The sequence below is a fragment of the Anastrepha ludens genome, chromosome 4 (genome assembly GCF_028408465.1).
Source record: "Anastrepha ludens isolate Willacy chromosome 4, idAnaLude1.1, whole genome shotgun sequence".
In the NCBI taxonomy this organism is placed as follows: Eukaryota; Metazoa; Arthropoda; class Insecta; order Diptera; family Tephritidae; genus Anastrepha; species Anastrepha ludens.
The window spans coordinates 57,429,569-57,442,869 of record NC_071500.1 but is presented as its reverse complement, the minus strand read 5'-3'; the positions used below and the strand labels follow the sequence as shown (position 1 = coordinate 57,442,869).

Sequence of the window (13,301 nt, the reverse complement as noted above, 5' to 3'; positions counted from 1 at the left end):
AACCAGTTAACAATCACTGTCAACAGAATTCTCAAGATAGCCAAAAACTCACTAGTTGACACTAGCCATTTATTTGAAACACTACTGTCTAGAAACAGAATGCTAATGATGGAGTTGCAAAATTTGGTGCTTGCTATTACTCTTGCAAAGGCTAACATTGTTAGCCCAAACATTTTGGACCTCTCAGATTTGAAATCAATTTGGCTAGAGGAACCCACCAACACTCCCATAGGAGATCTTATGCCCGTTGCGTCCGTAAAAGTTCTTCAATCCATTAACACCATACACCTTTAGAAATAAGTATAAACCTTTAGAAATAAGTATTATAACCCCCTCAGAATCTAATATAAGACAAATTGTTAACTTTCTTAAAGATATTGAAATGTTTCACTTAATTTAAACCTTTAGAAATAAGTATTATAACCATATGACTAAGCCGATAGCCTTGGTAGCTTGTGCTAAAAGTTATTTTGTAATTTTAATTATAGATAACAAATAAATAATAATAATAATAAATTCCCCAAGATTAAAAGAGCTTGCAGAAAGATCACGATTTATCCTGTCGTCCACAAGAACTTCATAGTGCGATTGTTTGACAACGTCATAGCCGAATGGGATGGAGAAACCCACACACTGCAGAGTTGCGCCGCTTCACCTGGAGCCACATTTTGTCGTCTGGCTTTGGAAAGTTCATGTGCCAAAGAGCTCCATGCAGGTGGCACGGCACACTGCGAGATCCAGCCGAGCAACCTGGAAATAATCACCCATGTAGATGACGGAATTATCATCCTCAACGACGGGTCCGCAAGGATTCAGGTGGACAACGGCACTGAGATCCAGGTACAAGGCACGCATCTCATCACGTTCGGAGACCGAGTCGCAATTAACGGGACTCTGTTTTACAATCACAACAACGTACGCAATAGAGTCCCGGGTATTGCCAATTCTCCCTTGTTGAACATCACTGCCACCCAAGATGTCCTCAGCCTCCCTTACCTTCATCGTTTGAATGAACGTAATCTGGAGGTGATACAGCAATTCGAGAAAAGCGCCGGAACTGATCAAGCTTATCGTGTGGCATTCATCATTGCAGCCATATGCTGTGCTTTAATCTGCATTGGCCTCACTCTTTGTCGAATCATCGGTGCAAAGAAGTCTGCAAAGCAGTTACGAGAAGTCGTTGTTGTTGTTTTAACAGCATAGTTAGCCCTGTCAGTGTAGGTATATCATCGGTCGTCTTCGTCTAGCTCATCTAGGGGTAGGCCCAGGAAACATGCTGTTTCGACGGGATGGGTCCAGAGGGAGAGGGGGGTTAGATGAGTCTGATTAAGGGGGCATGTGAAGAGGTGGTTAGTGTCGTGCGGGGTACCTTCACATGCCGGACATGTGTTTGGTATGTCGGGGTCAATTCTGGATAAGTAGGAGTTTAACCTGCTACAATATCCAGAACGTAATTGTGCCAATGTTACACGAGTCTCACGGGGAAGCTGGAGCTCTTCATCTGCAATAGGTGGTGGTTGGACTCCGATTACGGCATTCACAGTACGGGAGTTCATGAAGGTGGTAACGGTCTCCCGGTGAATGTCGTTTATTGACTGTCTGAATACTGTCCGGTCCAGTAGGTTTCGGTCAGTTTTGTCCTGGATTTCGTCAGCGTAGTCTAAGAGGTGTCTCCTGACGTGCCTGGGAGGCGGCTCAGGCTCAAGCAGGTGTCTGCAGGGGTGAAACCTGCGGTAACACCCCAGCAGGAACTGCTTGCTGAGCAATTTGTTGTGCTCCGCGACTGGGAGCATTTGTGCCTCGTTGTGAAGGTGTTGTATAGGTGACATCAGGAGGCACCCGGTCGCTGTCCGAATGGCGGTATTCTGACATGTCTGAAGCTTTGTCCACTGCGAATCACTAGTACCAGGCGACCAGACAGGCGCAGCATAGTTTAGAACCGGCCGGCCAATTGCCTTAAATGTCGAAAGCAACAGTTCTTTGTCTTTGCCCCAAGTGCTGCCGGCCAGCGATTTGAGGACCTTGTTGCGATTTTGGACTTAAGTGGCAATTGCGGTTGTATGCGCAGAGAAGGAGAGCAAGCTGTCAAAGGTTACACCCAAAATTTTGGGGTTATTCACAGTCGGTATTGGTGTGTCGTCGACTTTTACCTTAAGGGACAGCTTGACCTCCTTTGTCCAGGTGGTGAAAAGGGTCGCCGTGGACTTGGTGGGGGAAAGTTGGAGATTCCTCGCAGTGAAAAAGCGAGAAAGGTCGGTGAGGTAGTTGTTCACTTTGGAACACAGGCCATCGATGCCATTGCCCGACGCCATTATCGTGCAATCGTCAGCGTATGAGATCAGGGAAACTCCCGCTGGTGGTTGGGGGAGCTTCGAGATGTAGAAGTTAAAAAGCAAGGGTGAAAGGACACCATCCTGCGGTACGCCTTGCTTAATCTTCCTCTGCTTTGACATTTGATCTCGAAAAATCACTGACGAGTGCCGACCGCTCAGGTAGTTCGCGGACCACCTCTTCAGCCCTGGCGGGAGTGTCGACTGATAAATATCATCTAGTAGCGTGGAATGGCTGACTGTATCGAAAGCCTTCTTTAGGTCCAACGCTACTAGGACAGTCCTCTCGCAGGGGCGGTTTTGGTTAAGCCCGCGATTTATCTGGGCGTTTATGGCGGTGAGTGCCGTGGTGGTGCTGTGCACTCGTCGGAATCCGTGCTGATGTGGGGCTGGGGCCAGGTGTGTCGTGTAGAGTGGGAGTAGGAGGGCTTCAAGTGTCTTCACTACTGGGGAAAGGAGAGTTATCGGCCGATAAGACTCCTCTTGATTGGCGGGTTTCCCAGGTTTCAATAGTGGGACCCCTCTCCCTGCTTTCCACTTGTCAGGGATGATGAGAGTGGCCAGAGACAAATTGAATACCCTTGTGAGGTATCCTACTCCCAGGGGTCCCAGATGCTTCAGCATCAGCGCGTTCAGTCCGTCAGGGCCAATGGCTTTCGATGATTTCGACTTGTTGATGGCCCCCTGAACCTCATCACCGGAGAAAGTAAGTGGCGCACTGTCGTTCGTCAGTTTGTGCAGCCTTCTGGTAACACGACGTTTGGTTCTGTCGCCCGGAGGATGCAGTGTAAACAGCCGGCTAAAGTAGCTCGCGCATCTCTTCGGGTCCGACGAAGTACAACCGTTGAAAGTGATAGCCACCTTGTCGTTGTGTTTCGTCGGGTTCGACAGGGACCTAACGGTGGACCAGAGCTTACTCACTCCGGACGTGAGGTTACAAGTCTTCAGGTGCTCAACCCATTTAGTCCGCTTGTGTTGGTTTACCAGTTGCCGGATCTCCAAATTGAGATCCCTTATGCGGGGATCCCCGGGATCGGCCTGGCGTAGGTGGTCACGCTCGTTTGCTAAACTGGCTGCTTCTGCTGGGAAATGAGGACGGATGCCCTTATAGCATCCAGCTGGGATGAAGCGAGCCGCAGCAGCTGTGAGCACCTTGCGGAATGCGCGTTCGCCAACGCGCACATCAGAGGGGATGGGAAGAGCGGCGAAGGTGTCCTCGGTGAATTCCGTGAAGCCGGCCCAATTAGCTTTTTTAAAGTTAAAATAGGACCGGTGGTTCGCGGAAACGAAGTCGGCAGGTCTCTCAATCGAGACGATAATGGGCAAGTGGTCTGATGCAAGCGATAGCATAGGTCGCCACGTTATGCTATTTATCATTCCCATGGCAGCCGGTTCTACGTTACCGGAATGACTCGGGTTTTTCCCGACCAAGGGCTGCCGCCCCAGTACACTAGCCCTGTCTAGTGTATCGTATACGAGAAGTCGTCGCCGGGATTGGGTCGGCCGAGGACGGCCTTATACTTGAAGGGGGAGTAGTTAACAAATAACACTTAATATAGGATATTTCATAAGTTTATAATCAACCCTTGCTACCGCGTGCTTCATAAGTTAAGAAACAGCCCTCGCAATTGCGACATTTAATTGTTTGTAAATTTGAACGTCGATTGAAATGCAGTACTAGAACTATTTTTAGCAATAAATATACCACACACACACACACACACATTTACATAAGTTGTATCAGCGCGCTATAGCTGCAATGGTCAGCGACGGTAACCGGACACTTTTGTTTTGCTGCAAGAGTTTCCGTTATCGCCAAAGATTTTGCTGAGTCGGCTTGCCGACCATGACATTGTGGCGTGATGCGAGTTTTGGCTTAGCTTAAGTGAAATATTCTATGTATTAAGAAATCAGTTTGGTATACAGCGCTCTTCCAATAAGTCGCTTAAATAAATATCCACTCCGGCACTTGGCCGTTAAATAATTTGTTTTATTGTCTGAGCCCGAAGCCAGCAATAAGAGGCACAGTTCGCCTCTCAACCTAATCTTCACCCTCAACAGGACTGGAGAATATTAATTTAAGCGATAATCAGCAATAAGAGGCACAGTTCGCCTCTCAACCTAATCTTCACCCTCAACAGGACTGGAGAATATTAATTTAAGCGATAATCAGCAATAAGAGGCACAGTTCGCCTCTCAACCTAATCTTCACCCTCAACAGGACAGGAGAAAAATAATTTCTATACATATGTGCTGAAACAAATGAGTAAAAGTAATGAATATGTACATTCGTGCTATAAAATAATTGTAAGAAGCATTTTAGATTTATTTTAATTTAAATTCTATATATTAATAATTTAGAATTTTCATATATATATATATTTATATGAAGCATGTTTATATATATTTATAGATAATTGGCGCTTACACCCTTTTTGGGTGTTTGGCAGAGCTCAACCTATTAGTGGGGTGCGTCTTGATATTGTTCCACAAATGGAGGCAATTACAGTTTTAAGGTGACCGCAAAAGGCAGATATTTTTTTATGAGGAGCTTTTTCATGACATAAATACAGCCAGTGGTTTGCCCTTGCCTGCTGAAGGGCGACGGATATTAGAAAAAACTTTTTCTTTATTTTGGAGTTTCACGGAGATTCAAATCTACGTATTCCAAATTCCGAATGGCAGTTACGCATCAACTTATTCGGCTACGGCGGCCGCAGTATTTTCATACATACTAAAAAATTCAAAAATGCTTCATTGGTTTTATTCAAAACCGTTTATTTAAATTGCTTGCAAATTTTAACAGTTGGGCAGCTTCTTATCACTTATTTTGACAACTGTCAAAACTGGAATGTCAAAACAAACACCAACAGAATGTTCCCCATAGTTTGTTTATAGTTCTCTCTGACATTCTTTGACATCATAAAATAAATAAATAGTGCCAATAAGCAATACTTATTATAATGTAATAATACAAAGTTCGCCAGGTAGCAATGGCATTCGTTTTCCGTACACAGAACATGATTTATGAATAATAAATAATTAATTAATAATAATTAAATCACGTAAATTGTACAAAATTGGATCTGTACGATGATTATGTACCCAGACTTGCCAAATAAACATCATTTTTTTTCATTCTGCCTCAGTCTTCAAAAATATTTTCAGAAATAAAAATAAGGAAACTTCAAATGTACATACATGAAGCAAAACATACTAAAACCACGAATACAACAATAACTACCGGCATCAAAATACATATGTAAGTATATACATGAAGTACATGCGAGTATACAATTGCATCGATGAAAGACAATATATAGATTGCTAAAATGTGTTTTTATTAACTAAGCAATCGCCCAATTGACTTCGGACACGTATTGCATTGTTTTGCGATCATATATATGAATAGCTTAAGGTACAAGCTAATTCATAATATACTATTTCTGATAGTATAAAAATTTTGCGGTTAAAGTTTACAAAATCATCTTAAATACAATTGTATAAACAATATTCAAAGCTCATGTGTATAAAGTTAAATCTTATTTAAGGCTTTGCTACAAAATTAATTCAACCAGCAATATTGATAACAAGGCGTATTGTGAATGCTTATGTAAAACTTTTATTTGATTTCTTTCAGAAAATCTACAGGAAACAGTTTAGCCCAGAAATATTGAATGACAGCTTTCATTTAAAATTTTAATTCTTCAAAATTCTTAAAAAATGCCATATTCCCCTTTCCAACCAACTGAAGCAGGCAATTGGACGGTGAGTAAATTAAATTCAAATCACTACCATATTTCTTGAACAATGAGTAAATACATATTCTATTAATTAAATTAATTACAGGACTTACCGCTGCATTGTGTACTATATGAATGGTTTACGAAGAACATGAATTTGCCTAACGATTACGGTACCCTCATTGCCTACATAGGATTATTCCTCATTACGTGGTATACAATAATATGGGCAGTACGCTTAGTAATGGCTGTTATTTGGCCATTATTTATTATAGCTTCCGCTATTGTAAGTAATACACACATGCCTGTATTTGGAAATGAAAGCTAAATGTAATATTTCATTCTGCTCTTCAAGGTTGTATTCCGAATACTCCAATTTTATGATCCCGAAGAAATAACAACCATTATGATGAAATCATTTAGTATCATTGCAGACACATTGGTAAGTATTTTAGCTTTATAATTTTGTGCATATATGCATATATATATGTATGTACCAATGTTTTCGTTATTTTATATTCTAGGTAATGATATTGGCCAAACTTCTTGAATTTGCATTTAACATTTTCGATAAATGAAATTCTACTCAAAAGCTTTTCGACAAAGAATGAAGCGGAAATCTCAAAGTTTAGCAAGATCAAAGTTGCTGTGAGGGAAATATATTAAAAATAATGAAAGGAAAATTCAAAAAATCTACAAACAAAGACGCTTAAAAATTGTAAAATTAACGGAAAAAGCTATAAATAGCAACGCACATAAATTTTAGGTTTCAAAAAGGTTAAAATGTCGGTTGCTGTGCGCTTAGTTGAGGTGTTGACCTTAATAACATTGCTGGGAATGTTAACGGGATTGTCCATTGTGATCGTGATTCTGCAGCGCGTAATCTTAGTTACATTATATCTGCTCGGTGTACGTATTTGTGCAATTTCGAACTTAGTGCCTCTTCATTGCAAATACCAGTAAAAAATGGTCGATAATTCACTTTTGCATTTTCAGCCAATAACAGCAACAGTAGGCGGCATACTATATGCTTCGGAAAAAATACTTGTCGGAGCTTTGATGAGTATATTGAATTTAACAAGTGCACTTGGTAGTTCCACATAAAAATATAAGACGTTTAAAATTCTTAGTTGCTCAAGAGGGACAACTATTGTTAATTACTAAAATATATTGTAAATATTCATTAAAACTAAAAAAGTTGTAAAATCTATGTAGTTTCGTGGGTAACTATTGTTTTGGATATCTCTTTTTTGCATATTCTTAATTGTATACAAAATTTTATAGTTTTTAAATACGCAGTGAAACTTAAATATATATTATACCTATTTTGAACGCAGTTTTTAATTTACTATATTTTGAAATAACGGAATATTATAAATAACGTTAAAAGAGCGGGACTTGGCCACGGACCAAGGGTAGCATGAGTGTTACCTGAGCTTCTGGGTGGAGAGGTATTGAGCCATGAGGGCTCTTCGAAATAATCCCTATTACTGGAAAGAGTTTCTTCGGTGGAGCTACAGCATGGCAGCGAATTACTTCTAAAATATCTTATTGGAGTAATGTGAGATAATCTCTCACTAACTTATATCTTAACAGAGTAGAAAAGATGGTTTTCATACCAAAATTAGGAAAAAATGGCAACTGACAAAGTCTTTCAGACCGATTAGTATGTTTTTGTTGTTGTAGCAGCATAAACATTCCCCATAAATGTACGGAAAATACTGCTGGAGTGACAGTCCTTGACCGAATATAAATCCGGGTCTTTCCAGTAACGTAGAACCGACTGTCGGGGGAACGCTTAGTCTTACCTCCTTTGCATTGAGAGCAACGCAAAAGACAATGACATCAATCTACGAACATCAGGCCTCCATTAAAATCAACATAAACCAACATGCATACAGGGATGGAACGCCTACGGACACTGCGCTCTATTATCTGTGTACGGAGATCCAGAATGCTTTTTAGTTTGAGAACAAAAATTACGATTTGGGTATTGTAACAAGCACGTTACCTGAGTTTATTGATAGCTGACCTCTAGGCAGAGCATGGTTAGAATATTACAACAGCGAAGCAGTGGTTTAGAACACATGGGATTAAAGTCATAGAGGCGTCGCACAGCTTCCAAATGGAAGCTAAAAAATAGTTACAAACCTTAAATCAACAAATAACACAGGTTTATAATTAATTAATGATAAGTAAAATCGGATGCTGAGTCTGAAATTCCACATACTTTTTTTTTGTTCTCGAGAAATATGCCAAATAACAGTTTTCGATTAAAGCAAAAGAGCTATATCACAAAAATGTCTAATATCTGGAGAATCCGTTAATCGAATAAAACGATCCAACATGTGAGGGCATCCCACACTACACTAAACACCTAAATAATACCTTATAATGTTTTAGAAAAAATTAAGTATTTTTATAGGGGCCTTGAAAACCGCTAAAATTTAAAAATTAAACAACCAAAAATACTTCATTTCGTAAATTTTTTTGTTTCTGGGCCATCTCTTTATACATATATATTTATTCTTCAATTCTGGCTCTTTCTCGTCGATCGCCTGCCTCAACGAACCAATTGTTGACAATAGAGGTCTAAATTGTGTTTTGAACCAATGGAAACTACTCATACGAGTAGTGTACTGCGTGATTTCTTTCCAGTCTCACCAAACATACAGAATAACATTTCTGGATGTTAATCTAGGCTTGGCGATCTGCCCAAACGATCAAGATTTAAAGCTTCAGAAAAAATCGCCCAGAAGATTATTTTCCATGGATTTGTGTGACACCCCTGCATTGAGCTTCGTCTTGAGACTAGCCTTTTGAAAATGATTCCAACTAGTTTTCGGACTAATCTTCAGTTCCTGAGCGAGTGACTAAGTGATTGGCAATCAATAAGCCTACAAAAGCGTGACTCATTAACATTCATATCACCAGATCAGAATCGTTGGAATTACAGTTTTGCTGTTGCATTTTGTACTGTGGAGTTCATAAATAGAATAAAGTCGTACTGAAGAATGTATCGAATTTTCTCTTTTTTTACCTTTATTTTGGAACGCTGTGACTCACAACTTGTTTTGATCACACAAAAATAATATTATATATATTAATATTAATATTAATATTAATAATATTCCCTTTAAATCTCTGCAGTACTGCCCAACTCTTTAATTGCAGTTGAAAAAAAATCGTCAATTTTATTTGTCCGAATTTCTTTAGATTTCCACCAATGTAAGTCTGTGCATGAATAATTTGAAAAACTTAAAAAAAGTACTAACAAAAAAGTAAAAAAATAATCAAAACAAACATCGCTCAAATTATTCGAAAAAACTTGATGTACTCGAGTAGACGCTTGAAAATTCTTGAGTAATTGGCATCGAATAGCTGTTCGGGTACTCGTTGCTCATACGGCGGAGCTGTTTGGAAATGTGCGAACAAAATCGAGAGCGTTGGTGTATAGTATAGTATGAGCAATAAATACAACATGTTCACGATTCCTATAATGATTTCTTGGGATCACTCTATGTACCAATTTTTGATATATTAAATGTTTTTAAAATGTGAAAAATACTGTTATATGGATCATAGACGTGGTTCTTAATATTTTTACATACATTACAGTTTACATTTTAACATTAATTTACAATTTTGTAATAAGCCATTAAACCATGTTTCTTAACCATTTACATTTTTTTTTTCCGCTCCTACGTTTGTTGCGCGAATGTTAGTAATGAAGAAAACCGTAACTTAATATAGTATACCCAAAATTATCAAAAGTAAAATTATTGAGCGGCTGCCGTAGCCGAATGGGTTGGTGCGTGACTACCATTCGGAATTCACAGAGAGAACGTAGGTTCAAATCTCGGTGAAACACCAAAATTAAAAGAAAAACATTTTTCTAATAGCGGTCGCCCCTCGGCAGGCAATGGCAAACCTCCGAGTGTATTTCTGCCATGAAAAAGCTCCTCATAAAAATATCTGCCGTTCGGAGTCGGCTTAAAACTGTAGGTCCCTCCATTTATGGAACAACATCAAGACGCACACCACAAATAGGAGGAGGAGCTCGGCCAAACACCCACAAAGGGTGTACGCGCCAATTATATATATACATATGTATATAAAATTATTGAGAATATGGACTTGGTCGATCTTTGGTTTCAGCAGGATGGCGTCACGTCTTGTCACACAACCCGTGGCACAATAGATCTTTTGCTCGTCTTGGCTGTTAGGTATTTTGTAGGGTGCCGTGGAGGGCCGATGCTATACGAACAATCCATTAACAATTCAGGCCCGTAAGGCAAATAGCAAGCAGGCCATTCGTGCGATAAAGCCAGAAACCGTCACCAAGGTCTTGGAAAACTGAGTTAACAGGATGCGCTACTGCGAAGGTAGCCACATGAATGAAATCCTACCCAATAAATAATGAAAATTTTCACTCTTTCGAATAGACTAATAATATTACGAAAAAAGTTGATTTTTGTTAGTATTTTTAATTTTTAAAAAGAAACCACTATATGGACCACCTTTTGCTTATATCATATATGCACATATTGTATGTGCGTAAGCGTGTGCTCAAAATATACCTCATACGCATGCCCACGTTATTGTTTATGTTTATAACTGCCATTTAGTAGTTGAGTTCAATGAAAGGCATGATAAAACGCCGACCATACATCAACATTATCACATCTAGTAAACAAACACTTGTTACGCCTCCCACTATGCCGGCCACGTGACAGAAAAACATAAACAATCGCTTAGCGCAAACGCTGCTTTGTAGTTCGAGCGTGCGCTGAACTGCGTTAGAAGAGTTACCCTCGATGAATTGCCGTAACTGCTATTTTTCCTTTTGTAACACACAGCTTTTAAGTGATGGACTCATCGGTGTTGACGTTATAAGCGAACTTTGTGAAAAACGGTGTAGACACATGAAGTTTTTCAACAGAAATTTTATCAGAAAGTTAAATATTTAATTGCTAAATAGTAAATTTATTTTGTGTTAAAAAGGAAAAAGTTGCCTCATAGAAATATTTCCATTGTAATTGGGCGAGTAATATGTACATATGGTACATATGTGAAAAAATGAGTGAAGGAATGTCAGAATAAAGTGTTTTTTATTGGATACATATAAATAGTCTAAATTGCTATATATAAAAAAGTAAACATATTTATTAAAAGTTAAACAAAAGATGGCGAACTGTTTGATATCGCGGACGTATTATTTGCTAATATGTTTCTTTCTACTATATCCAAACGGTGCCAATTTCGTCCCAGGCGAAAAAATCAATTACAATCTGTGAGTTTATTTCTTTGTATACTTAAGAAGCTCGCAATGTCATAATACAAATATTTAATCTACCTGCATTCAGTGCACATTCTTGGGCCGATAAATTGGGCATGGAACTCTTCCATTTGGGTGACTTCATTACCAGAAGAAAGGAAGTTCAAGAGGTGAGCATACTCGTAAAGGCATGACAAAATATTGATTTTTCCTAAAAAATATCTATGAGGAATATGGGTTAATTACATTTTGCTAAAGCCATTAGGAATTTACGAGCCATTACCACTACGAGGGCCATCTGATGTAATTGGTCCTTAATGCTAAGTCGTTTATGATGGCTTGCCCTGAGCAAAAGCAAACATGTTTCTTGAGCTTTTGAGGGGTTTAAGATATTTCTTTCAATTAAACAAAACACATATCGAGGGCTTATATTCAATAAAATCTATTTGCAAAACCGAAATTATTCAGAAGAACCAAAAAACAAAACTTTTACTGCTATTTTTAAAAGTGCTAATAACACAAAACAACAAATTTTCAAAAATGTAAAATTATTTAATTAAAATTTTCCGCTGAATCCATTTATCAATCAATATATTCTTGGGCATTCGCTTTAAAATGAAATCCTGCACAGGACACTCGGTCTCCATGGATCGTGAAAAGTTTTGCGGAATATTTAAAAAAATATAAACGAAAAACATTTTGCAAGATTTTTACAAAATTGGATGGCCGTGCAAAAATATATTTTCTACAAGCATAACAAAACTTATGGGGACTAGGAGTGTTTTTGCAGTTATATTCACGCATCTTATTGTTTTCCATACATCACCAGGTAGGTAGGTAGGTGAATTGGTTGAAGTACCACTCTGGTACTTGCCAAGTAACAATAAGGCGCCGTTTCAGACCTACAACAGGCAGATATCTTCAGGTAGCCAGAGCTGTGGATGTAATGGAGAATATTGATGGGATTTAGGAGCACCCAGTGTCCGTAATATTCTGCCAAGCCCGGACGTACAATCTCCCCACAGCTTCTGCAAGGGGGGTTAAAAGGTACGAGTTTGGAAATTGAATGGCATGTAGTCCCCAGGAGTTTCTGAATCCTGCGTCTATTGTACTGGGGTCACAGGTTTTTCGAAATGGCGCATGAAGAAATGGAGCTCCATCTTTTCTCACCAACTAAGTTAATAATATCAACTATCTTGTCTTTTCGACAGTAGGTGTTACATTATTCAAAAGACAGATACAAAAACAAAAAAATGTTCAAGTGTAAGTAAATTAAAAGTGGAATATATAAGTATACTACTGTGGGCAAAAAGTAAGGTGAATTTGGTTGTAAAATGAAAAATCTTTATTTATTCTTGTAAATCAATTTCATCCCCTTCCAAATAATCCCCTCTCGATGAAATACACTTATGCCAACGATTTTTCCAATCCCCGAAACATGCCAAATAGTCCATTTCCGGTATAGCCATCAGCACCTTCTTCGATTCAGCTTTTATCTCCTCAATCGACTCGAAACGCGTTCCCCGGAGTGGTCTCTTGAGTTTAGGGAATAGCCAGAAGTCACACGGAGCCAAATCAGACGAATACGGTGGTTGCGGAACGATATGCGTGGAATTTTTGGCGAAATGGTCACGAAGAACGAGTGCAGTGTGAGACGGTGCATTATCGTGATGCAAAAACCAAGAGTTGTTGGCCCATAATTCTGGTCTTTTTAGACGACGCATAACGCTCAAATAATATTCCTTATTAACAGTTTGGCCAGGTGGAAGGAATTCATAGTGCACCACACCACGAAAATCGAAAAAAACTGTCATCATGACCTTTATTTTTGAACGACTTTGACGTGCTCTTTTCGGTCTGGCCTCGCCTTTAGCACGATATTCGCTTGATTGGTCGGTTGTTTCAGGGTCGTAAGCATAAATCCAAGTCTCATCTCCCGTAATGATGCAT

General features: G+C 39.2%; 3 protein-coding genes and 1 long non-coding RNA gene across 9 annotated transcripts in view; 3 read left to right on the top strand and 1 right to left on the bottom strand.

Annotated features, from left to right (window-relative positions):
- Positions 1 to 5,217: 5,217 nt before the first annotated feature.
- On the top strand, positions 5,218 to 6,849 carry LOC128862474 (uncharacterized). 3 transcript variants are annotated; one of them, XM_054101127.1, is made up of 5 exons: positions 5,218 to 5,592; positions 5,971 to 6,098; positions 6,180 to 6,359; positions 6,429 to 6,515; positions 6,598 to 6,849. In XM_054101127.1, the coding sequence occupies exons 2-5, from the start codon at positions 6,054 to 6,056 to the stop codon at positions 6,649 to 6,651; spliced, it is 366 nt and encodes a 121-aa protein (XP_053957102.1). In that variant the 5' UTR covers positions 5,218 to 5,592; positions 5,971 to 6,053; the 3' UTR covers positions 6,652 to 6,849. The 3 variants fall into 3 exon arrangements, with proteins under 3 accessions (XP_053957102.1, XP_053957103.1, XP_053957104.1); XM_054101128.1 differs by lacking the exon at positions 5,218 to 5,592 and adding an exon at positions 5,662 to 5,748; XM_054101129.1 differs by lacking the exon at positions 5,218 to 5,592 and adding an exon at positions 5,813 to 5,831.
- Positions 6,848 to 7,405, top strand: LOC128862475 (uncharacterized). The gene is made up of 2 exons (XM_054101130.1): positions 6,848 to 6,982; positions 7,070 to 7,405. Exons 1-2 carry the CDS (start codon positions 6,857 to 6,859, stop codon positions 7,175 to 7,177), a joined length of 234 nt encoding a protein of 77 aa, XP_053957105.1. The 5' UTR covers positions 6,848 to 6,856; the 3' UTR covers positions 7,178 to 7,405.
- A 1,137-nt stretch (positions 7,406 to 8,542) lies between these two features.
- LOC128862368 (uncharacterized) lies at positions 8,543 to 9,149 on the bottom strand. Its single transcript, XR_008454478.1, has 2 exons — positions 9,114 to 9,149; positions 8,543 to 9,049 (listed from the first exon to the last, which is right to left on the bottom strand). It is a non-coding gene; the product is annotated as an uncharacterized LOC128862368 (long non-coding RNA).
- Positions 9,150 to 10,886: 1,737 nt separating this feature from the next.
- Positions 10,887 to 13,301, top strand: part of LOC128862470 (voltage-dependent calcium channel subunit alpha-2/delta-3) — a 67,338-nt gene continuing 64,923 nt past the window's right edge. For all 4 annotated transcript variants that reach the window (XM_054101120.1, XM_054101119.1, XM_054101118.1 and 1 more), the window contains exons 1-2: positions 10,887 to 11,366; positions 11,440 to 11,521. In XM_054101120.1, coding sequence (XP_053957095.1) covers positions 11,260 to 11,366; positions 11,440 to 11,521 — 189 coding nt within the window. In that variant the 5' untranslated portion in view covers positions 10,887 to 11,259. The remainder of the gene's footprint in view (positions 11,367 to 11,439; positions 11,522 to 13,301) is intronic.

What these genes read in the sequence shown, in the direction of transcription:
- LOC128862474 (XM_054101127.1), top strand. Translation starts at nt 6,054, where the DNA reads ATGCCATATTCCCCTTTCCAACCAACTGAAGCAGGCAATTGGACG. An exon ending in CTGAAGCAGGCAATTGGACG is followed by an intron (nt 6,099 to 6,179) that starts GTGAGTAAATTA and finishes AATTAATTACAG; the next exon opens with GACTTACCGCTGCATTGTGT. An exon ending in TTATTATAGCTTCCGCTATT is followed by an intron (nt 6,360 to 6,428) that starts GTAAGTAATACA and finishes CTGCTCTTCAAG; the next exon opens with GTTGTATTCCGAATACTCCA.
- LOC128862475 (XM_054101130.1), top strand. Translation starts at nt 6,857, where the DNA reads ATGTCGGTTGCTGTGCGCTTAGTTGAGGTGTTGACCTTAATAACATTG. An exon ending in TTACATTATATCTGCTCGGT is followed by an intron (nt 6,983 to 7,069) that starts GTACGTATTTGT and finishes TTGCATTTTCAG; the next exon opens with CCAATAACAGCAACAGTAGG.